The 25,770-nt window shown below is 32.0% G+C and overlaps 1 protein-coding gene across 1 annotated transcript; it reads right to left on the reverse strand.

Moving 5' to 3' along the window:
* Positions 1–1,348: 1,348 nt before the first annotated feature.
* On the reverse strand, positions 1,349–14,550 carry LOC122527270 (high mobility group protein DSP1-like). Its single transcript, XM_043651281.1, has 5 exons — positions 13,470–14,550; positions 6,077–6,304; positions 3,709–3,872; positions 3,412–3,586; positions 1,349–3,256 (listed from the first exon to the last, which is right to left on the reverse strand). The coding sequence occupies exons 1-5, from the start codon at positions 14,058–14,060 to the stop codon at positions 3,146–3,148; spliced, it is 1,269 nt and encodes a 422-aa protein (XP_043507216.1). The 5' UTR covers positions 14,061–14,550; the 3' UTR covers positions 1,349–3,145.
* Positions 14,551–25,770: the final 11,220 nt, after the last annotated feature.

Below are 25,770 nucleotides of genomic sequence, written 5' to 3' on the forward strand. Positions count from 1 at the left end.
TCTGGCAATATTAATTTGTAAACTTACTTATTAATAATACGAAATTTATCATATATTAATATTTTAATATGGAGTAACATTATGTTTTACTTTGCTCACCAAATACAAGCAAAAGCTAATAGAAAAGTTTTATAACTTCACTTGTATTAGAAATACTTACCTACATATCAAATAAGATGCTGAATACGTATTTCGTTAAATTATGCAACTTTTTTCTTTACAAAATTTAAAATATACCATGTTAAGAGCAAGAATTTCATAAAGATTCTGTAACCAGAATAATGTAATATTATATCTAACATTCATCATAAATTTGTATGTTTTTATAAGCTATTTATAACTTACAATTAGTATATTGTACATTGTTGTACAATCATTTTTATTAATGTTATTATTAAATTAATTTAATGTTAGTTACATGGATTCTAATAATTGCACTGCATGGTTTATATACAAAATTAAAACCATGTTATATATATATATATGTATTTATATACACTTTTTCAACATATATATTTATATTATGTACCTATAACAAACACAAAATCCAGTTATAGTTCTAGTAATAGAAGCTGGAAAAATTTCATGTAATAACGATTAATATATTGCAATAACATAATTAAATATTGATTTAGAGCCTGATATGTTACAGATTATCCAGAATTAAATTTTTATACAGTGAATATTTTGAATACATAATTTCTTTTAATTATAATTAAATGCAACAATAAATCTTGCACACATTTCGTTCGCTGGTTTATTATAAGAAGATTATAAATCAAATGAATATTATGTATTACATTTATTAATGTTTTATGCTTGCCATTAAATCATAAATTATAGGTTTGAAATAATGAACTGTTTTAGCAGATTATGAATGAAAAAATTTATATTAAGTGTAACAATTATTCATCTATTATTAGGAATACTATAGGTATCAATGGTACATTTATAATCTATGGTAATACTTATATAAAATAATAGAAAATTATTTCAACCTACGAGATACATATAAAAAAGTACAATAACATCTTTTTGCGTTGAAATATGTAACATGTATAACATGAAATAAGTTAACACATTACTTCTGATTCCAAATTAATTGCTAATTCTTATGTAATTAGCACCAGCATAAACTTGTAAAGTGCACATGTTTTATATTGTATAAGAAAGCAGCGTGAAAAATAATATTTTATATCATAAACAAATAGATACCATATATACTTACTTTTATATAAATATATATAAATGTTAGTACTCTAAATCTAGTACTGCTTTGAGAATTAAACATTTCGGACATATACATGCTTAAAAACAGGTTCGGAGCAGTACCAGAAACATATTCACATATTTTTTTAAAAGTTTATTTATCCTAAGAGATATACAAAACAAACATTTCTTTTGTAACTGTCGTAATTCCCCTATAATAACACAGAAAATTCTGCCGTAATTTTCAATATCTGTTTTTATTAATTACCTCCATCAAATGGATACCTTTCAGTACAATTCATTTTAACCAGCTATGTTAAAATTATGCACATCTGCAAATCAGTATTAAAATATTACAATTTCATATTTTACAGTATTCGTCCTCTAGCTCCCTCTAGAACAGGTTTTGCTTATATAATCACACAATTATCCGTTACATGACAATGTGCAGGGGAGATGAAAAGCTTTTACGTCAAAAAGTAGTGGTTACCTGCTGAGCCAAATCAAGGTGCAAGTCAGTCTGACTGTAAAGAAGCCTCTTGTATATTCATTTTGCATACCAATCTTGGCCACGAAATTCATATTTGTATTACTTAGCCTGCTTCTTTTGGTATGCTTCTTACACAGTTGACTCTAATCTCAATGATTAAGTTCTGTACATACTAGGATCTAGGAATGTTAATATTACAAGAAACCACAATAATTTATTATAATACAGCCTGCTGTACACCAGATGACTCGAGGCAATACAAGACACGCCTTATCTTACTTTCTTAAACAATGAACGGAATCACATGTTTCTGAAAGAATTTTAACGTATTCGTTTTATTGGAAAATGAATATGAGAGGGAGAATGACGATGGTAAGGGCAGGGACCACTTCAATTTGCTAAAAAAATCAAAGTACATTTCTATTTTAACTTGTCTTTAGCGACTGTCATTAATTTCGATAAGAACAAAAATTAATTATTTCGTATGATTATAAAAAATTGAAATTATAATTATTACTAAGATAACATAAAAGCAGAAATTTTATCAATTATATAAAACAAATTGGTTTGTTTGTTTTTTACTTTCTTGCAAAGTAATAAAAATTAGTTTTATCAGTTGTAGTATTTGTCAAATACCACTGCTCCATGGCTGGGTTGTTTCCCCAATTTTGATTTTACCAAGTTGCGAATTAGATATTTTGTTTTCGATTTCAATCACTTATAAGCTATAAGGCTCAATCTCGTGGTTTAGAATACATCATTTGTGGAAACTATCACATGTTGACGCAGATGTAGAATCGAAGTTGCATTAAAATATATACTTATCCTAATACTTACAACTATACGACACGTACTTAAATCAATTACATTCATACAAAGCAGCCCCATGCCCCACCTGCGACAGATTTGATTTAAAGAAATATTCTGTACAAGGATATACAATAAGTCTTCTTACACTGGCAGCGAATGAACTGAACTGATAAATACCAAACTATTTTATTTCGAATGATACCGCCCAACTATGGAGCCGCCGTATCTTGATTTACGATTAGCTATCTTGATTAGCTACGATAATCTTTAACGTAGTCTGGAGACAATGTCAACAATGATTGAGCCCCTGCGCCTTCCACCTGATAGAAAGTGGGCACCATATTTTTTTTCATTCTGCTATCCTACGCCATTTTACATGTTACTATCAATATGTTAAAATACAAATATCATTCATACGATCTTCTCTCGCACCTCTCATACATACAATTTTAAAATAATTATTATAATCGCGGGTATTTAATTATTATTGTAAATAATCAGGGACTGGTGATTAGTTATTTGTTTTCCTAGTGGTGTAAGTACGCTCACGCTAAGATCAATGGTACGTACAGTAGGTGAGGTATGCTTTCAGGATCAAGGACACGGGGTGATAGATGAAATTTTGTCGTGCATCCGCTATTCATCATCTTCTTTATACTCTTCTTCACTGTCACTTTTTACAGTATTTGCTGGAACTCCTACTACAGGTGCGCCATCTTTCATCTTCTTTTTGTACGCAGTCATTTCCTAAATAGCAAGGTATAATGTATAGAATTTACGTAAATCATTGCAAGTATCTTTAGTATATACTATAGTTGAAATATTCAAAACTTAAAATATTTCTAATATTTAATAATACAATGAAGAATGGCTAATAAATCCTACATAAACATTATACGTACTCTTTCATATCGTGCCTTATCCTTTTCCGCCATAGCCTCATACTTCGATTTGGTTTCAGGATCTGCATCTGACCATTTCTTACCAAGTTCCTTAGCAATGTCACCTACACCAAACTCGGGATTCAACAATTTCACTTTTCCACGTTCATCATTACAGAACCAGAAAAAGGCAGATCTATAGGATAAAACATCATATCATTTTCATATTATTTTATGAATATAAAAGCAAATAATAATTATTTTGGGATAATTAAAAACTATCTGAAGACATTAAACACTTTTGTTACAATTACTTACAGCGATCTTTTAGGAGCATTATGGTCCTTGATGTGTTTACGTTTTTTGCCCCTGCCCTTACTTTCGCCTTTCGGTGGTGTATAATTTTGCATTTCTGTATCGTATCTTTTTTTATCTTTCTCGGCCATTTCATGAAAACGCTTCTTTTCTTTGTCTGACATAGTCTATAAACACACACGATTATAAAAGGCATATGTATTTGCCACTCAACTCAAAATGTACATAAAACAATAATAATAATAATAATAATAATAATTTAACACACAAGATACTATAAAATATAAACATAATATAAATATTTATAATATTCATAAAATTAACCATATATTCATATAAATTGACTATTACTATGCTATGTTACACTATAGTTCCTAATTGTATTCTTGAAAACGAAATAATTCGTAAAAAAACATTTTACAGCTACTGAGACCAATATTTTAGTAAGATAATGAAAGGTCAATGTCTTTAATCCTAAAGACCATCTGGTTAGCAGTCTAAAAGAGGAGTGCACAGAAAGTGTCTCGCTTTTCGACGGGTAGGATGGCCAGATGTTGGAGTAGCACCTGTTCAATGTGACGTTATTTTATTATACATTTGCAAAACTTCTTCCATTGAAAAATATATCACAACTTTTTCATTTATTGGAAAATTTGCGATATGTATTATTATTAGATAGTACTTTGAAAAATATCGTCATTACAAATGCTAGTAAACTACTGTGGGTATTACTTGCTAAACTTTAGTTGCTATTTTGAAGATAGTAATTTGATATGTTCCAATCCAGTCTACAATATTTTTAATGAATAAAGCGAATAAACGATTAGAAAAACGAAAGATAATGAACTTTATGATATGATAATATAATGAACAAAGATATAATAATATAAAAAACAAACTCTAAGGGACAACGAGTTATAAACCGGTCCTCATTCTAATTTTAATATTGACAAGTTCCCAAGTCGGTGCAAATACATGATTAACCATTAATCCGAAATATTTCTGATCTATTTACACTAAACCTTGAATTTTAACAAGACTCGTATAATGAAAAATTGAATGAGTTTCATATTGATGGTGTATTATAAAATGGTTTCATCGAAATATTTTAATATTTTGTATTACAAAAAAATAAATTCGCTGAAATATATCAGTATTGTGTATCGATTAAATAAAAATTCCATTCATTGAAATCGACATTTAGGTATTGCTTTTTTCGCTCATAAAAGAAAATATGATGTAATATTTCTCAAAAAATATTATATTAAAAATAAAAATATCTTTCTATGATATTTTCGTTTCTTACTAACTGAAATATTTTTCGATAGTTTTATAAATAATTTTGTTTTTAAAATTTGTAAAGTTATCACTATCAGTTTTTTTTATAAAATCTCCTGCACTTAAAATGATTCTCCTGAAGCCAGCCTCGTGTATAAAAAGATACGGACAAGTTATCTTCAAAGAAATCAACGTATAGCAACTTCCAGATGAGGTCAGTTAACTGTAAATTACTACTTAAATTAGTTACACTTTTACTCCGGCGAACAACGCGAGAAATCATTATTTCCTGAAACATATTTAACGAACTAATTATGATAAACAAACATTGCTTATACTGTAAAAGAATGTAAAAAAATTCCATTAGAAATATATATTCTAAATCCATTTTATCGCTTCAAATAGCACAATAAGTAAAGATCATGTCTTTTTACGTCTTATTCGCCTTTACTGTTCATTTTTAAACAAATATAAAAATACATATACGTATTTATTATATTTTTATAGACGTTGATATATATATATATATATAGTGGAATGAAGTATTAAAAATACTTGGTGAATAAAAAAGAAGTTGTTTCAATAATTACTTTCTCGTTAATAAAAGACTATGCGCTTAAAAATGAGTTAGAAGAATAAGATATTCCAATATATACAAAAAAGGAAAAAATATATATCTTTAATGTGATATCTAGACAATTGATAAATCCAAGTCTATGTTCAAACTCTTCAAACGCCGATATTTTAACAACTGATACAATCAGTTTAATCAAGCGATCCTCTAATATTAGCCTGAGTAGTTTTTTATATAATTAATCGAAAACGTACGTCAATAGAAAAATGCTTTTTTTTTTTAAATAGTCTCCAAAAAGATAAATATGTTATAATAACATTGCATATTTATAAAAATACAGATACATTCGTAGCAATTGTGCAAATAATGAATATTGATGAATATTTTGTTGGAAAAACATTGAATGTTTCTTCGTTTTTTATCCGACCCTAATTTTGCATCCTGGATCGTCAAATGAAAAGTTGAACAGCTGATGCTGAAAGTGAAACAATAACAGATGAAATTATAAAAATTTCTTACCTTCCACCTCATCGCACACTTTTTAGAAAATTCCCGAAAGACGATTTTCTCCTCGGGGTGTTTCTTTTTGTGTTCCTGACGACATGTTTGCACGAAGAATGCATATGCGGTCATCCGTCCCCTCGGCTTTGAATCCTTTCCTCTCGGCATATTGTCTCGCTGTTGTACACTCTGAGCGTTATTTTGCAGAAGATTATTTTGTTGCTGCGACAACTGTTGTATCTGGTGCTGCAATGAAAGGATCAAGTCATCGTTATTAAAAATTCGATTGTAATTATTAGTGTCCTGTTAACTCTCGTTTAAAGAATGTTAAAAAGAAAAAAGGGAAAAGAAAGAAAGAAATTCGTTCTTCTCGTTTTATTGTGAACGCAAAACGAGAAGATCAAAAAAACTTGTCGTTTCTCTTTTTCTCCTGCAGAAATAAATTCGCGATGCAGATCAATTCAAAGTTACAACATTCGAGCCGTCATACTTTAAAATCTTTGTACGTTCGTGCGTACAATTTCCATTTGTTTCACGTTTGCGTTAAACTTCCACGCTCTAAACGTATATGTGTGTACTTGTACTTGTACTGAATTGCTAAAATGTCTGAATAGACCAGAAACTTCTGGTCTGAAGAGTCTAAAGGCGTATTTTCGAACGAGTATTATTCAAATTGCTTTCAAACTTCTTCGATACTCTTATCAGGCTGGAGTTTGCTTAAGAGCAAACGCATTTGTTGAAAGATATCGATTAATTAGTCCATACCGAGAGACGCATCTACACGTATAGTTTATGTTAGTTTACACACCTATTGCTACTATAGCAATATATCGGTAATGATCGTTTCTATTAGAACTGGAATCTAATAAAGGGATTCTGAAAAATAAAGTTTTTTATTTCTAATCAGATTTTCTCTCCGCCCCTACGTTGCTTCGCAGACGAAAATAATACCAGGCGAATACTAATAGTGTTGAGCGCAGCTATGTTATAATTCTAAGAGACAGCTGCCTGAAAACACTTTTATGATCAACATATTTAATTATTTAATGAACGTAATTTTGTCGATCGTTTTTTTAAGTAAATCTCAAACATTAATTTATTGCACGATATCTAGTACTATTATCTTTTTGTTAAAGATAACATTCACTAGCATCTTATACATTACTCGAACAGCGTTCACTAAGTCAATATTTTGTACACCAGTTCATTAAAAGAGCATAATTTCCCTGGCGAGATAATACAAGTTGAAACGAATGTTCCCAGATATTCTAAGCATTCTAAATGTGTAGTTTACTAATATCTCACAATTATAGAAATTGATGGATTATCACTATTTGTAGATTGGTCGATAACAACTATCGTTAACTATTTGTTAAATTTTAAATAACATCAAACACATATACCACTATTAATATCGTGCTATACATTATTAGTTCACAGTATCTATTTTAAACCGCAATTTCATTATAGTTCAAAATAGAAACAAGGAACACATCTAATATGAGAATATCAATTCATTTTATTATTATACTTATGTGATATATATATGTATATGAGGCGTATATCTTGAGACGTGCATAACGTAACATACCTATTAACAGGTAAATTATTTTCGTTTTCCAAGAAATAAATTTTCTTTCATAATCATAATCGAATTTTCTTTTTCTTCGTAATTATAAAGAGAAAAGAGGGGAAGGAATATTTTAATAGAAACTATGTTACTCAATATCCGTTAAAATGAAAATGATAAAAAGGGAAAATTAATAAATTAAGCGCGCGCTTAACTTTATCACGTGATATCGTGAAATACTAATTTCACTAGCAACGCATATTATACGAAAAAAAAAAAAGGGAATTACAATTCGTATCTTATGATATAACAAAAACGGGATATTTCAGAAATATATTTCCAAAGCGGACCAAGCGAAGTATGAGAAAGTTGAAATTTTGCGAACATCGTTAGTGTTCGTAATGAACAGTGATGTACAAACTTCGTTAAATGAGATCGTGTTTTCGGCATCAACTAAAATTACTTCTAGATTGCATGTTACTACGTGTACCCAACAAACATTTACCTGTACGATCAAACGGAAATTGATATCCCATCTGTTTAATATTAGGGTTCAGTCCAATTATCGAATTTAATTGGCAGTAACTATACGAAAAACATTTGAAGCGGTTTAAATATAAAAAAAAAAAAAAATACAGAACGCAATGTGCGTTGTATTTTTTTTTCATAGAAAAAATTATACTTTTGCACGTAATTTTGATTAATATCAACAAATTATATCAGTACCAGGATTTATCAATGATTCATCAATGAATCTAAAATTATTGTTTGTGCTGCATTTTACATCAATTTTAACATTATAGACAAAATTGGATAAAAAATTGAGATAATCTTTTACAAAATCAGTAGAGTAAAAGACAAAAATTTCAAGAATTTTTGTGTAAGACTTGCTCGTGCACTTGTAAATGGAAATCTGGTAATGTGTATTTTATTTAAATACTTGTGAAAAGCGTTATTTGCATAATGATAAGAATTCACCTTAAATTATGAAACTTAATTACGAGATCCATTTTTCCGCTTGAAATGAATTTTAAATTTGTTATTTAACCACGCTTAAATTACGTAAGCAATTAACTATACAAATAACTTTTCATTGTACCGCTATATATATACACACACTTTGCATAATTTAATACACTTTAACGAAACAGAACAGAAGTAATTGTTCAAATATATTACAGAAAAGATCGAGAGATAACTTCTTTCTTTCAAAAAAAAAAAAAAGGAAATAGACGTATTAAAGAGTTTAATTTGATTAAATTAAAAACTAAAATCAGTTGTTTCAAACTTTCTCAAATTGCAAATTACATTTCCTTTGCGAAAAAAAAATAATGCTCTGCAATTAGCGTTCAAAATAATTTAACAATCAACAAAGTTTCGCTCGTTGAAGCAAGAGAGATAACAGTATGAAAAATTCGAGGACCATATCAAAGTTAATATAAATTACTCCATCAACCACTCGAAACTCTATAGCGCGACAATTAAAAACACGTTGTGGACAATGACAAAATTTTTAACTAAACATCAAAAAAACGATGGAAATATCTTTCCACGTTCTTCGACGTATCTCTATCTATTTATGTTTAATCATTTGTTTCTCGATTGCGATACACATCTATAACTATCGTTTGTAGTTATGACACGTTTCAGTAAATCTCCTGTTTGATCACACATCAATTCCTAACAAATGCTAATATCACATAAAGGCCTACTAATATTTTTTATATAAGCCTCACTAATATTTTTTGTACTGTTGTGAATTATACGGCTCTAAAATTCATTGCCAGTTTACATTACACGCCGATATGTATCGTCGAATAAATACTTGGAATTTCAAATATCCCGTGGCTCAAACTATTTTTTTTTACTGATGAAATCGGAGCATCGATTATTGCCCGATATCGAGAATCGTTCGGAATAACTGAGACTGTCTTAACTTTTTAAGTTTGTTGCAACTAACGCCGAAACGAAAAAAGGAAAAAAAAATTCAACGGAACGATATTACGAGAGAATTCTAAAATCATAAGTCCGAGAGACGCGCGAGTCTTCTGGGATTTTAAAAATTCCTGAATATACAGGAATGCATTGTGCATAATGTATTCAGTGTTTATTTTCCAAATTCTTTCCAAAGTACGTTTTACTGAAATAATCTGTCGTGTAGGACAGGTAATATTTCTGAACAAATATTGTCCACGGTTTCACGAAAAGAAAAAAAAAAAGAAAAAAAACTCAAAAGAGAAAATTGCAATAAAGATTTTCCTTTAACGACAACGCGATACATTCGAATCATTTTATCCGAAAAGAGAAAGAACGTAAAATTTCCATCACTCAGTGTAATCTGAAATTTTCGGACCACTTTCTGACTTTCTCTCCATCTTATAGATACAGAAACTTTAATCTTAACTTTCATTCGAGGCTCTGGCTTTTAATATTGCTCCAAATACAGTTTTCAATGCTCCGCGAGTATTGAATGCTCTTTATTATTGGAATATCGAAAGAAAAAAGAAAAAAAAAAAGACGAAGGGAAAAAACGCGGTATTTCTGAAGAGAGGCGTTCTTAGCTGATATTCTTCAATATTGCGACTCCTGTCGCAATAAGAATTCGCAAGAAAGTAATAATCTCACGTGTTTCGTACACAATTTCGCGTTGTAACATGCTATTTCGTACCGTGTTTTTGAAACGAAGCGATTTACTACTTTTTCAAATTACGATTCCGGAACAACGGAAGCAGTAACTTCGAAATGTTAATATTATTCGCTGAACTGAAAGTGCTCTGTGACGAGGCACTTGTCAAATAAATTTACATTGAGCGCCGTACAAGAAATCTATTTTTTTACGTATAATGCGTAGATTAGGTTTTAACATCTCAGGCAAATTTGACTGTGTCGCACCTTTAATATGTGACACGTGTGTCTCTATATTCTGTATCTACAATGTTGTTACCAAGGTACGCAGAAAAAAAACATTGTAGTTTGAAACAGTCTGATTAACGTGTAACGTTTTGCTTGCCAGATGTTGAATAATTCATGGACTGACAATTAATTTTCCCGTTGAAAGATACGCAATATTAAAATATTAAATCGTGTTGTTAAATAGGTGCAGCTCATCTCGAGTCAAGCTAAAACGTAAATATGGATAAAAAAAAAAGAACTTGCTGAAATTAGGACAGACAATTATCGGACTAGCATATACAACCGATATATCGGGGAGAAGTAATTTGAAAAATTCGAAGGATTTTGCAATTCCTCCGAAACGTTGAATATATCCAGTTTCAATATTGCTAATATTAATTTTATTATTCCTTGGGAATGCGCAGCTCGTGTTCATCGTGCCTGTAGGCACGTTACAGTGCACATTGCTTATTATTATTTATGTTGAAAGTGTTGAAGTTGAAACATGAAGTATTGTGTGTTAAAAATACGAAATATAATTTCCCTGACATCCGAAGTCAATTTTAAAACTTCAACAAGGCTGAGACAAACTTTAGACATCGTCTTGGAGAAAATAGAAGAGATTGAACATCGTTGAATATTTTCCGACAAATTTTCGAAGAGGACTTGTGCAAGGAAGAACGTAACAATAAATGCAATCATAAATTCCACTAGAATAAAACGAAATTTTTTAACTTCCACAATCGCTAAAAAGCAAGGAAGAATTCTAGGGAATTCCTGAGAAAAAAGAAAAAAATGCCTATAATTTCGTTAATTCGTAAATGAAGTAGAGAGTTGCCTAGCTTTTATTGAAAAAAAAAAAAACTTTCTTTTTTTCCGTTATAAATGAATAAAACACGAGGCAGCAACACGGAGATATGAATTTCATATTTGATTCACGAAATCAATTCGTATATCTTTCAATACCGGACAAATACGATTGCTCGGAACTTCTTATTAATAATATACGAATAAAACGGACGACGGGGAAAGTATTGAATCATTGAAAATTTCTGAAAAAAAAAAAAGTAGAATTCCCTCGTCTCGTATTTAATCAACGAAACCAATTGGAGAGCGGCACTTCTTTGTCGTCAGACGTAGATGACGTTGTGAATTGTAAAATTTTATCCATCGACGATTAAAGCCCCAATCGAGAAGATCAAAAGACCGAACTGCAAATCATTCGAAAAGTCTTAAAAAAAAAAAAGAGAAAATAACAATTACAAGGAAGTTCTCGAACAGAGTCGAAAGCAATTGAAATATCTGGTAAAATGCGACAGTGAATAATTGGAAAAAAGGGAGACAAAGACGAAGCGTTCGAAAGTGCAAAGTTTCGTAAAATGAATTCTTCTTTTTTTTTTCTTCTTCTTGTGTCAGAATGAAAAAAAAAAAAATACTGAAATGAAAAATAAAGTAATTCTTCATGAAAGGAACCATCGATCAATCAGAATTTCTATTTCCAATCGTGAATGCCTAAAACAACTTCGATCATAGGAATCGAAAAAAAGAAGGGAACCGACACGGCAAGAGCCGCTGTACGAACGTACGTACGAAGAAGGCCGCACGAAACCCGGAATCAATAGCGGACAACGGTCGGTGGGGCAAGAGACGCGGAGTCAGGATGAAACGCAGACGGTAGTACGAAAGCAGGCATGATAGAATCGGTTATTAAGATTTTTCTTCAATGCGAATAGAACCGAAAAATTAATGACCAACTTCGCTCAATTACCATCGAGTATTTTGCCAACTAAATGCGCAATATGTAAGACAATTTTTTTTTTTTTTTAAATAACAACTTAATACGTTGTAAAAGAACAAAGACTTAACAAAGAAAAATGCGAATTAACAGAAGTAGGGAATATTCTCGAGTACACTGGCTTAGTTAGTTCAATTATTAGATACTTGAGACTAAATATAAATCCGTCTAATTATTTCCTGTTAAATCCTTCTCTTGATATTACCAAAGTAAATAGCTCGACGAGATTATAGCTGGCTACGTGTATAATAATTCATAACATTGTCCGTGTCAAAGCATCATCGTTGCGATGACAATCATTTAAACTTTTATAATCGAAACAAACAGAGCTCGAAATTCTTCGAATTATGCCGATATATTGAAGCATGTCTTTATGAAGATATTACACAGCTAAGGCGGAATCGACGTACAGTCACGTGTTACCATAATTACCGTAATTGTGCTCTTTGTTTCGCTTCTTTCTCTTCGATTTGAAAAGAGAATGAAATACTGATGCTTGCCCAGCTAGTCGAAATCGATTAGTCAGTTCTTCCCAAAACAAAAGAGAAAAACTCGGATATTTGCTGTAATTATTATTCCATGTACGTACATACATATCTATCATTAAGCGTACGCTGGAGAGATGAAATACTAGAAAAAAAGTATTTCTCTTTTTTATGTTTTTTTTTTTCCAATTCACTAAAGAATCCATTAGTAGATATTTCTCGCTTTATCTACGACAAAGAAATGAGAGAAGAAAAATGATAGTCGAAGAAAGAAATGCAACAGAAATTTGCGAATTTTTTTTTTTTTTTTTTTAGAGAAATTGCAATGTGTTTGATACGGTAAAATAAAAGAAGTGTTAAACTTATCGGTTAAAAAGCAATACCGATTGACTGATTGATAAGAAATATTCAAAGACCGTAGAATAGACTTTTTTTTCTCAAAGTGCACAAAAGAATCCCGCGCAAATAGAAGCAAAAAAATGTATATGTGTGTACACACGCACACGCACGCACACACACACGCGCGCGCACACACATATACACACAAGCACATATATATGTATGTGACACAGAGGGTAAAAAAACTAAGAATATAGTCGTACAAAATTGAAAAGCAGGCAATATAAAAAAGAGGAAGCATAAAGGGGGTCGATCGTGGTCGCAACATACCGGGGACATAACGGGGGGCGTGGACGTTTGTGTGGTAATGGGCGAGAGGTGCTGCTGCTGTTGTTGGCCCTGCAATTGCTGATGCAGGTTGTTCTGTCCGGCGTCCATAACTCCACCTGGGTACCACCACTGTACGCCAGGCGGTGGCGCGGAAGGTGTACCAGGTACACCTCCGCCTGTTCCGGGCCCTGTTCCTAATCTATAATCATAGCCTCCCCTCATGCAGGAGCCAACCGGCGTAGACGTCGAGACGGGATTCGACTGCGTGCCCGTGGTGGCTGGGTTCTGAAAGCTGGAGGCCATCTTGTAGGAGAAAAGCTGCTGGGTAGCGGCAGCGGTACTCCTAACGATATCCTGATGATGCTGTTGCTGCGATTGCTGCTGTTGCGTTAGCTGCTGCTGTTGTTGATTCATCAGGTGCTGATGTAAATTCTGTTGTTGCTGCTGCTGTTGCTGCTGTTGTTGCTGTTGTTGTTCGGCAGAGACGGTGTTTAAACCCGAAGGCCACCAGGCGGTACCACCGGAGGCATCCTCGCGGCTTCCTGGGCTCGCTGTGCCCCAGCCACCGGCTACGCGGTGGTGTTCCGACATATCGTACACGCGGACGATCTGTCTGTCACTTCGGCCTTCGTTTACCAAACGAGGTACCAAGGAAAAGAAAAGGATGCACGAAGGAATTACACGACACGCACTCACGCACCACACACACGCTCCTCTGTCTCCCTCATACAGGACATGCACACATACGCACGCGAACGCTGCGCGCGCGCGCACGCACTCGCTCGCTTGCTCTCACACAACAGGATATCTCTCTACACACACACACGCACACGCACACATATATGTATATATATATATACGTATATGCACACGCACCCTCACATTCGTACTAGGGGTCCTGGCTTCGTGACCGTCGTGTATCGCGCGACACGCACCGCACGCGCTACCGTGCTCTCACTGTCACACCACGTTCCTCTTGTCCAGCCGGCGCACTACACGATCACTACTAGTACTCCTGGTAGCACAAGCGACTTCATACACGCTGCTTTTTCCACGATGTATAGAAGAGGTCCTCGTGAATACGTACGTTATACTTGGGATGCGGTCTACTCGACGCTACGCTCAACCGTTCGTTAGCTTCGTGAGTAGGTATGGCGGGTAGAGGAGGAGGACGGGCGGGTGGGTAGGGGAGGGCGCTCTCTCTCCCCTTCTAGCTCTTTCTTTTTCCCTCTGTCTCCCCACCATCGACAGATACACTGCTGCGTCTTTCCGTCTCTCTTTTTCTCCCTCTTTCTCTTGCCTTCTGTCTCTTCTTCTCTCTTCGCTCTCGTTTTCCTTCTCTTTCTCTTTCCCTTTTCTTCCCGCCCCTAAGTATTCATGGAACCTTTCATTCGAGAAACACAACGTTTCTTTCCAACAAGTCACCAGACGATAATATTTAATATAGATCTGTTATTTTCATTCATTTATGCGTACACTATTCGCTTCCCTTGCGAAAAAAAGAAGAAATAGCATACATATGCATGCATATGCACATGTATATCGCCCTTTTCTTCCACGGAAACGTGACGTCTCCTCTCTCTATGCTTGCTCGTACACACGGTGCTAATTACGCACTCTATGCGACACCGCGCTCGCGTAGAGACGCAATGCTTCTTTTACGTGTATATACACACAGATGCTGACTGGTTGCACAGTGGTAGTGGAACGCGTAATAGCTTTTTCACATGGAGAAGCTTACGCGCGGATTGCTTCTCTCGCCACCGACTCTACACTCTACACGCGATGCCGCACACACAGAGGGCGAACCTGGCGAGGACGGGCTGGCTGGACGCTTGTATATTCTCTCTTTCTCTTTCTCCAACCCAATCCCCTTCCATGCCGACCCGAAGTCTCACTCACTACTTGTCTGTTTGTCTCTTTCTCCGCGTTCCTCTATCTTTTTTCCACTCGCACGGGCTTAGCCTTCCTTCCAGCGGACGCCGGCGAACTCGTACAGCGTTGCCAAGCCACGCTTTCACCCGCCCGCTCACAAAGGAAAACCCGAGTACGCCGACCAATCGAACTACATTTCAACGGTGGTGGGGATGGCGGGAGTCTACCACTACTGACGTCGAGGCAACGTCGCTTTCTCTCTTCCGTTCGTAGAGAATTCGAGAGCCATGGCTCGTAGTCCCTGGTAAGGTAGAGGGGCAAACGACTGCAAACCCTTCTCTACCCTTGAAACTCGAGGTCAACTTTTAGGCAGAGAAAGAGAGCGAAAGGGAGAGGAAGACACCAACTCTGACTTGTCGCCGTGCGCTCTTTCTTCTCGCGCCTTTTTTTACCCTTCTTAGTTTCGTTACACTGCTACGGTCACTGGAATTTGCTCCACATTGGTACTTCCTGCTTTTCGCGCACCCTTTTTCCTGCGTGTCAAGTCGGCTTTACCGACCGAAGAACTCTCACTTCTTGTCACTTGTCAGTCGATATGGAAGAACTTTTAAAATTACCGAGAAAACAAGATGAAAAAGCCATCTTCCACGATTCCTTTCGATTGGAACGAACTCGTGCATACAAAATGCATGCAAACGTATAATAGCTCGTCAGTATCGAAGCATCCTCGTTGTTTAACAAATCAATTTCTTAAATTGTATCGTTTTCTACGACAGACTTTTTACTTTTTTAGAAAAGCTTGTTGAATTTTTAAATTTTAACAAATCTATCTCGGGAAGTCTTCCGGAAAATTGAAGTTTGAACAAGAGATAAAATAGTATAGTAACAAGTATACTCCTGACAAGTTTAAGAACAATGTAGCTTCGCATTAATAAGCTTCATTTTTATAGAGAAACGAACAATTCCTAACGTTTACGAGATACTGAATACATTTTTAATGTTATATCAGTTTTTTTTCTCATTATTTGGTACAATATTTCGAAAAATATGATTATAACGTTCTACGATGTATATATTGGAGCTTCGATATATTAAAACGGAACATAAACTGTAATGCCACACATGGAACGTAATTTCTAGTGTATACTCCATAAACCCATACCCCCATAGCCAACGCATACCCCGTAATTTCTAGTTATCAGATGAAAGATCAAATCTATTAATATGGAAACGTATCGTGGGAACGATCACTGTGCAACGCTGTTATATAGCAACTCCACGAGGAATTTCTAACGTAGCCATGGCAAGAAGCAACGTGAAATTGCGCAAGCTTTTGGAATTCCGATTTTTTAAAATCACGCACAGACAAGACAAAATGAAAATGTATATCATAGGATTTGTACGTCGGGCTTCCTTTCTTTCCACTCAACCCCCAATCAAGAGGCGGGTGAGTCGGAGGTAACCCGGCAAATCGAGAGAGAGAGAGAGAGAGAGAGAGAGAGAGAGAGAGAGAGAAGGAGAGAGACAGAGACAGAGAAAGAGGAGAAGAGAACCGGGTCCGGGTCAATAAGACGCATGAGTGAGTGAAACAGAGATGGAACGAGAGAGAGAAACCAAAGGAGCGAGTGAGCAAACAAATGCGTTGGAGAAACAGAGAGGAACAGAGACCGCGCATTCCCAGGGCTAGGCAACGTAACGAACGAACGAACGAACGAACGACCGAACGAACGAACGAACGAATGCAAGAAGGGGAACGGTGAACAAGGAAAATGGTGGAATGGTAAGAAAAAGAGAGGCACCGATAACGAAAGGAAGGAGAAAGAGAGAGGGAAAAAGAAACATACGATGAAAGAGAAAAGGCACAGCAGGCAACGCTGGCTTCAAATTCTCGGCTCGTGTTGGTACCGCGATGTTCGTTGGAGCGAGGCAAGCCGATTCCGTCCGAAACTAACCGATCTCCCTCGATTCCCTCAGTGTGAAAAAATAACCGAATAATTTTACGACGAAACGTCAAAATTAGGAAATAATAATAATAATATAATGGGCTTTGTAAATTTACATAAATTCCGTAAAATACAAAATGTTTTACGTGACTTTGGCAACTGACCTAAGAAAATTTATAAAAAGAAATTTTCAAAAGTTTCGGAAATATGTAAGAAATAGTAAATATATATACAGAATCGATTGTAAATTGAACACGAAATTGTTAAATTAGAAATGTGTGAAAAAAAACGTACGAGTAAAAATCTCAGGATTATGAAAAAGAGTATACAAGTCCCACGCATACATACAAATATACATGTATAATTTGCTGAGCTCACATTAGTATTTCAGTTTAAGCAGCTTCGGAAGTATTTGTAAATTCATAGATGATACGAATTAAAACAGAAGAAATTGTAGTATTTTCCAATGAAAAATTTTCTAATGGAAAATAAAAATTTAGAAACGAATTCAAGCTAAGGAATGTTTTTTTCAAAATTTCAAAATTAAAAACAAAATTTAAGTTTTTCAATACGTAATTTCCAATTTATGTTACATATATCCACGTCGTATGTGATAATTTAAATATATAAAACATCTAGACGAAACAATTAAATGATTTTATATATATATATATATATATATATATATGTTTATTCCCCGGCCCTAAAAACGAGGTAAAAAATAACCAAATGACCCACTAAAATAGAAAATGAATTCCACCTCTATCCTTTTTTATTGTCTCAATGTTTGACAAATTTGTAGGCTATTTAAAGCACAAGTAAGATGATTTTATTATTTTAACTGCTTGTTGATCAATACTATCAAGAATGACTTTATCATTTTATTTGAAACATTCTTTCATTTATTCGTCTATATCACGACTTTTAAGAATGCGATACGAAATTTTAATATACGATGTAAGAAAAGGAACATGATATATCTACTATGGACCAATGCCAAACGCGCGTATGTATGTACATACATACATAGATACTTCATACCATGTATATAAAAGCATTATATTTGCATTTATCCGATACATCTGTATAAAAAAACAATGTGAAATACTTAATATCCTTTTTCGCGTAAATGTATATTTTCTCATGCACATATGTACATCTATAACGTTCTCCCGTTTTTTCTTGACATCGAATAAATGGTAATTGCGAGCTACACGTATATAACGTTGAACGTGCCTGTCAGTATTACGCAAGATCACTTTCAATTTTATTATTCCTATATTTGAAACTGCTCTTGCGTTTCGTTATAATTCAAGTGGAATATTTTTACACAGAAACCTAAATGCCTAACGAAAAAGAATTGTCTAAGAAGTAATGAGTAAATTAGATTTTTTTCTAAAAAGAGATTAAACTATTTACAGTAAAAAAAAAAAAGAAAAAAACAGACACTTTACATATATTAAACTGATACTAATAATGCAAGGTTTACTTTCTTATGAATTAATATTCAGAAATACATCTTTCAACTTATTGTTAAATGCAAAGATTACTGGCTCTCTAAATGACCTAGCAACCCTGTTTAACATTTCTTTAGAAATTTATTAACGTGTCTGAAAGATCTGTTTCAGATCATTCACAATAGTATATTCTTTTTTACGCATTTCCTTTTTTTAAATATTCCCATTAAAAGATCAGATGTTGCTAGACAATGTAATCTTACAATTAATGAAAATTCAATATGCATATCCATGCATGCTTATTCAATCCAATAATTAATCGAGGTTTAATCATATTCATTGATTACTTGTTAAGAGAATCACTTTTTTCGAAAACACATTATTGAAACAAAGTAACATTTTTTTAAAGTAATGGATATTTAGTATAATTAGTTAAGTGTCAATAAATTAAAAAAAAAAAAATACGCGAATAAATTTTAAAACGATTACTTCAAATTTTTAAATTATTTTAAACTTTACTGATATTTTTAGGGATGAGTAATTGTACAAAAGAATTTATTCCTAATAATACTATTCACCAATAGACGTTTCGAAGTCGGTTCGATTAGTTCTGACAATTACCGTAAATATTCTTCTAGCTTCACCCACATACATATTGGCAGTAATAATACATTGAAATTGCCCAAATAAAAACTGGTCAAGCAAGTAACTAGGAGAACGAGCAATTGTAAGTGTAGAGAAGAAACTAGAATTACTCATATTCCTATCTATAACACTTCCATCGTAAGTTCTTTCTCATGTTCAAATTTTAAAACTAAATATTTTTCGAAAATTAACTGTACAATTAGAAAATTAACAACGTGCAAATTAGAATTTTATCATTGTAAAATATTATTGTATATGTATATCAGTAGACAATACATACTGTTAATCATATCTATAACAGAATTACTACTTTACATATTGAAAAATTAATGAATTAAATGTGATGTAATTTGTCTTGTTGCTAAGGATATTTTTTCAGTATGAGTTACTGCTAAAATTACATAAAACGTTATTACCATCGAATAATTAAAGTTTCTGCTAAAAAATTTAATATTGCAAGCTGGTGTAATACTTCGAAACAGTTGAAATATTAAATTACTTTAAAACTACGATCTTCGAACAGATGTACACCATCAATTAGGAAGTATCAGGAACTCTTATGTGGGTCAATGGTCCACGGGAATATGAAAGTATGTCTTATAGCAGTATAATAATTACGATGTGGCAAAGATAGCGTGTTTCGAAAGAGTAAAATTTATTGACCCAAAGTACGCAAAATTTATCGACTCGTTAAAAAATAAATAATAAAAAGATGTTTCAGCTCTATTTTTATTTGGTGTAAAAGTTCGTTCTTCAACTGCACGAATAACAAATAAAAAAGGAAATAATAAGGAAAAATATGTTGAACTCTATAATGATTGTAGTAATTGTTTCATAATTATTTTCATAGAAACTGAAAAATATGTTTTGCTATTTTCAGAGATTTATTTGTCGTCATAGGAATGCACGTCGAATAGAATATTTGTTTAGAATATTTTTGTATAATTGATTAGACACAGATATCTTCAATTCTTCTACATATGAAAAATTCCAATGCTTATTTTTTCTTTTTAAATGCAAAACCATAAACGTTATATAAATATCACCGATTTTAAGATAAAATCTACATGATTACGTATGCAAATTAAATGATAAAAATCTTCGATTGAAAATTTCAATTAAAAAATATTTTACTTAAAAATATATAAGTGAAACTATCTGAATTTTGTATTCGTTGTAATTAAATATCTCATCATCAAAGGCTATATATTCCACTATAATTACTAGTCCTCTGAAATGTACAGTGGCTCATAAATTCAAATGCTATGAAAAATTGTTACGTCCATAATATTTTCAAATTTTATCAATACTATAATGAGACATGACTGTCATGATTGTATTGATAAAATTTAAAATATATATTGCGAAATATTCATTACAAGCATACATTTAATAAAAAAAATTCGCGTAAATAGCTATTGTAAACATACAATAATAAAACTAATCCCATTGATTATTAGGTCTTACCATTATAATAAATTCTTTAAATAATTTTACGGTCTCTGTACGTATCTCTACATTTGTTTTATATTATATTTTACCAATAATGAATCATAATAGTTTCATCACAATGCTGATGAAATTTCGAAATATTTTGTACAATCCATTTATAAAAGCTCTATACAAGTGTTCGATTACTTTCGTATTTCGTATTTTGTAAGCAACTGTATTTTCAAACGCAAAATTAAATAATACTATTATCTAACTGATTACAAATTGTGTAAATTTTTTTAAATTCTTATACTTGTTTTCATTTTTATTTAAATAACATATTACATACAACGTGATTGTTGTAATTTGATAACGCTTTGTTTTGCACAAAATTTTATGTAAAATTTATAACTTTAACTACGTAAGCAGAATATTAATAGCAGCCACACAGAAGTTTTATAGTATATAAACATTGGTTAAATGTTGATACTCGATAATCGATTATTAATATACATAACATGTAGAGATATCGTGTCGCAGAATAATGCTCTATATCACGCAGACGTCGTACAAGTGTTAACGGAATAACAGGGCAACGACAATAAAATTTAATATATGTAATCAATCCATCATATCATAGTAAATTAATTTCCACTACTTCCTATCTAATAGTAGCATTCCAAAAATAAATGGAACAAAAACACTAGTTATTTTTGAAAATATTAGAAGACACCTACTTAAATTAAATTAGAATTTTTTTCAAATGATTGCAAGAAAGTGAAAATTTTTAAAAATCTATAGAAACGGATAATACGACTTCATTTTTAATTATCCTATTTTATTATAGTATACAAAAATTATATTATTTAGATATACGTATTGATTCCTACATTACTGATAATTGCTGAAAAATTTGTATATTTGTAAATTCAATATATGTATTGCAAAATCAACTTTATATTTCAATTTTACAATTGTGAAAATTCTGTTTTTATAACCGAAATAGATTAAAAAAATGACGTAAGCGTTATTTTTTCACTCGTATCTCTACATATTACTTCATTCATAAAATCATATTCATTGACACGTCTGGTTTATTTTTTCTTGCAATTTTTTACACTGCAATGTATAAAAATACCATTGAAAAAATGACGTTCGATACTTCACTGCGGTATGAACAAATGCAAGCTATATTGAGAATACAGTGTATAATGAGAATACAGTAATATAATGTATTTACAATTAGTTTTCACATTGTCCTGACATTGATCCATTAATATTCTGTAATACTGACTCAATAATAAACGTATTCGTAGTATAAAAGAGATGGTGATTTATGTGGATAGTAGTAATATTATACTGTCCACAGTATATCTACGTAATATGGCTGCGTCAAATACATGTACATAAAATCAAGTAACTGGTTTGCTCCTGATTTCATAATATTGCATATTATGTGTCAAGTGAATTTTTTTACATGTAAATTTATTACATTTTTCAAATAATGTAACATTGATTTCAAATACAAAATTATGCAACGCTAGCTGGGCATTCATACTATATTTCGTCATAGATATTTTATATTTTGCTGGATTCTATCTTATGTTTTTGAATACGATTCTAATTATAGCAAAAAATGATTTAGTTGGGAAAAAAGAGAAAGAAGAGAGTGAAATTAATTTAATTCCAAATAGCATTAAAAATATTTTACTTACTAGACGTGTTCAAATCAGAATCTTATCTGTGGTTCATCGTTTGAAATACGGGGAGAACGACCATTCTCCGATATAACTATCGATGCATATTCAGAATTTTGATAAAAAAGAAAAAAACAAATGGGAACGAAAAGTCGTAAATTGGTGATATTATCCTTAAAAAAGATAGGTAAAAAAAATATACTTAAAATACGATGCGTAAATTTTTTTTCAAGTAAATTTTCTTAAATTTTATAAATAAAAGAATTTTGTAGAATATGCAAAACATCTACATTGGCTACAAAAAAATCAATAAATATAATCAAAATTAAAAATATCGAATATGTTACTAAAAAATAAAAGTTACTTTTATATATATAAATATAAAAATTATTGATAAATTTCTATCAGATATGTAAACATAGATGGCAGTATTGAAAAATTACTAATACTGTTTTATAAAAATTTCAGCTTCAACAAATAACAACTGTTCGAAATACATAAACATTAATAAATCTAAAGTGTATATATCTTCAAGAAAAAAAAGTCGTGACTCGATAACATGTTGTGAGTATAAGCAAAAGAGATGAATAAGTATAATATCACGTATACATCCTCACAGCTACATGTAAGCTCATATTACGCACACACAACAAGTACAGTGACGTTTGCGTATTGCAAACATGTCTTCCGTACATTGATTATATTCCCACCATTTTATATATAATCAACTTCACTCATTTCAATATAATGAACTAGTGTCTCACTTATGTTAAACCGTAGATAAAAAAAATAATGGTGACAAATTTTAGAAATCGGATGAAAATATTATGTTCTAAATGCAATATCAGTCGAGGAAAAAAAATAAAAAAGTTATTTTGGCGCCTTGTACAGAATGTACGTTTCATTGATGATATGGCGCACACAGTAAAAACAGACGCTTAAAAGACGCTTACGTGTAAACATACTACGTGCCATAATGCGCATTTTTGTCCTTTTCCGATACTTATACAATTCGATTGCCACAGACAACGTTAAATTTATAGTTAATTGCACTATATTCGTATTATTACGTAAAAATTAATCAAACAGAACGTACATATGCCACGGTCGATTCTGTGCATATAACTTTAATAGGATATAGAATTGGATGCGAGCGGGAAATCAAAAGCATTGCAATATATCGTAAACTACGTCATGGATAACAAACTAATGACTAAAAGTCCCTCTCATTTTTTACAAATTTTTCAATTACGTTACGCTTATTGCCATAATTAAAAGTTTAAACGGGAAATTATTCGTTAAAAGTTAGTATGACGACTACTATAGTGCAAGATCCCATATATGCCAATGCATGGCGCAAGTAGCCAAACAGAGACTGATCATACGCGGGCTATAGCCTTGACGGATGATTTATGATGAAACACTCGTGACAGAGGCCACGCCGACATTTTACATTATGAATGTAGCATATTTACATTTTCACGACAGTTAAAACTGTCACACAACGTTTCCTCGCGTATCTATACGTAATGATAACAAAATACACGAGAACCTTTTTGCTAAACACATCTCTGGGCAGCCATTTGCTATGACGGCTGTGTAGAAATAAAAGGTATATGCACAGTACGGAGCACAGTAGCACTTCACTAAATAATAGCCCGTGTTACGCTTATCATACAATGATGATAGCCTATTAATCAATTGTTGGTCACCAAAATCTGTCAACACTCGGAAAGAAAAATATTTAGATTTTTCTTACCTGGACGGTCCTCTACAGCTAAAAGGATTCTCAGCTTCGAATATCGCGACCCCACGCCACTTGTGCGGCATATGAAAGTACATGGGGAAAATCTGTATTACCATTGGCTTATTTCAGATAAGCCGCAAAAAGTAAGCCAATCAGCATCAACCTTTTATGTTTTGAAGCGTTTCTTTTTACCCCCCCAATAAAATGTCTGCTGGTGAAAAGGGCGGGAAAAATCATGCGTGGAAAACCATCTATACGATATCATTCCCTTTACAGTAAACAATATTTTGTTTTTATCCTCCTGAACAAATGCACTTTTAGCAACGAAATGTACTTATTACGTTTAACTAGAACAATAATGCCTTTTGATGTATAAATGATTTAAATCGTTAAGGTTAGAATTTATTATTATTGTAGATGGCGCTAGATTACGAAAGCTAAATGTTAAGGCGCAAATTACAGTACCGCCAACGTGATGCATGGAGTATCATACATGTGTGCATATATTATATACACAATATATCTTTCTAGCTAAACGAATTATTTTCTACTATACAGATTGATATGTTTGAACAGTTAAAACTTAATAATACAATTTTCTTCTAAATATTTTAAGATACATATGTTTAATGATATTTTATATAAAAGAATAATTGTATATTTTATTAGTAAAAAACTATTTATGAAAAGTTTTGTTAAGTTTGTAATGTTTATCATGAAATATAATATTGTTACCTGTTTTTGTTATACACAGAACACTTGTCTAAGGGAAAGATTAAATTAGATATTATTATAATTAGATTTTAGAAATATAAATGTACATGGTATGTGAAGTTATGAATTTAAAATATAAGATTACTCAGATATGAAACAAATTTATATTGCATGTAAAGATATACATCTAATATCTTTTCTATAACAATTATAATTTTCAAGAAATGTGTTAATTTATTCGTAAAACATGTAGATATGTTTTATATTCTGAACATATTAATCTTTTTCAGTTATTATATATGTAACTAATATATTAGTTTTATTGATATGTATATATGTGACAAGCATACAACATATGAATAAAAAGAAACTAGAGTTTATCAAATCAAACTTTTTTTTTACTGATATCCTTTCTCGTTACACATTTTTATCTTTTCTACTCTGTAAACATACTACGTATTCAAAGTATAATGTTCAAAAATTTTACATTAGGTAATATCTTTGATTTGATAATAAATTAAATAAAAAACCAAACGAATCCAAGAAAGGAAAGAGAAATAACATTAACGACATAAAATATAAAGTATAATTATATTCACACGCATAATTGTGTATAATTAACTACTTTAATGAATTTTAAATGTCATTTCGCCAGCAATGAAATTTAAAGTTAGAATTCAAAGTTGGTGGTACTGACTTTATTGGCTAGGAATTTCTTAAAGTTAAACCATGTCGTTCATGTATATATACAAGCATTTATATATTTGCATTATATATACACATATATATACA

The sequence above is a fragment of the Frieseomelitta varia genome, unplaced genomic scaffold, assembly GCF_011392965.1.
Source record: "Frieseomelitta varia isolate USP_RPSP 00005682 unplaced genomic scaffold, Fvar_1.2 scaffold_214, whole genome shotgun sequence".
NCBI lineage: Eukaryota > Metazoa > Arthropoda > Insecta > Hymenoptera > Apidae > Frieseomelitta > Frieseomelitta varia.

Coding starts and splice junctions, on each gene's coding strand:
- LOC122527270 (XM_043651281.1), bottom strand. CDS start 14,060: ATGTCGGAACACCACCGCGTAGCCGGTGGCTGGGGCACAGCGAGCCCA. Junction 3,873..6,076: donor AGTGTGCGATGAGGTGGAAG/GTAAGAAATTTT, acceptor GTGTGTTTATAG/ACTATGTCAGACAAAGAAAA. Junction 3,257..3,411: donor ATAAGGCACGATATGAAAGA/GTACGTATAATG, acceptor CTTGCTATTTAG/GAAATGACTGCGTACAAAAA.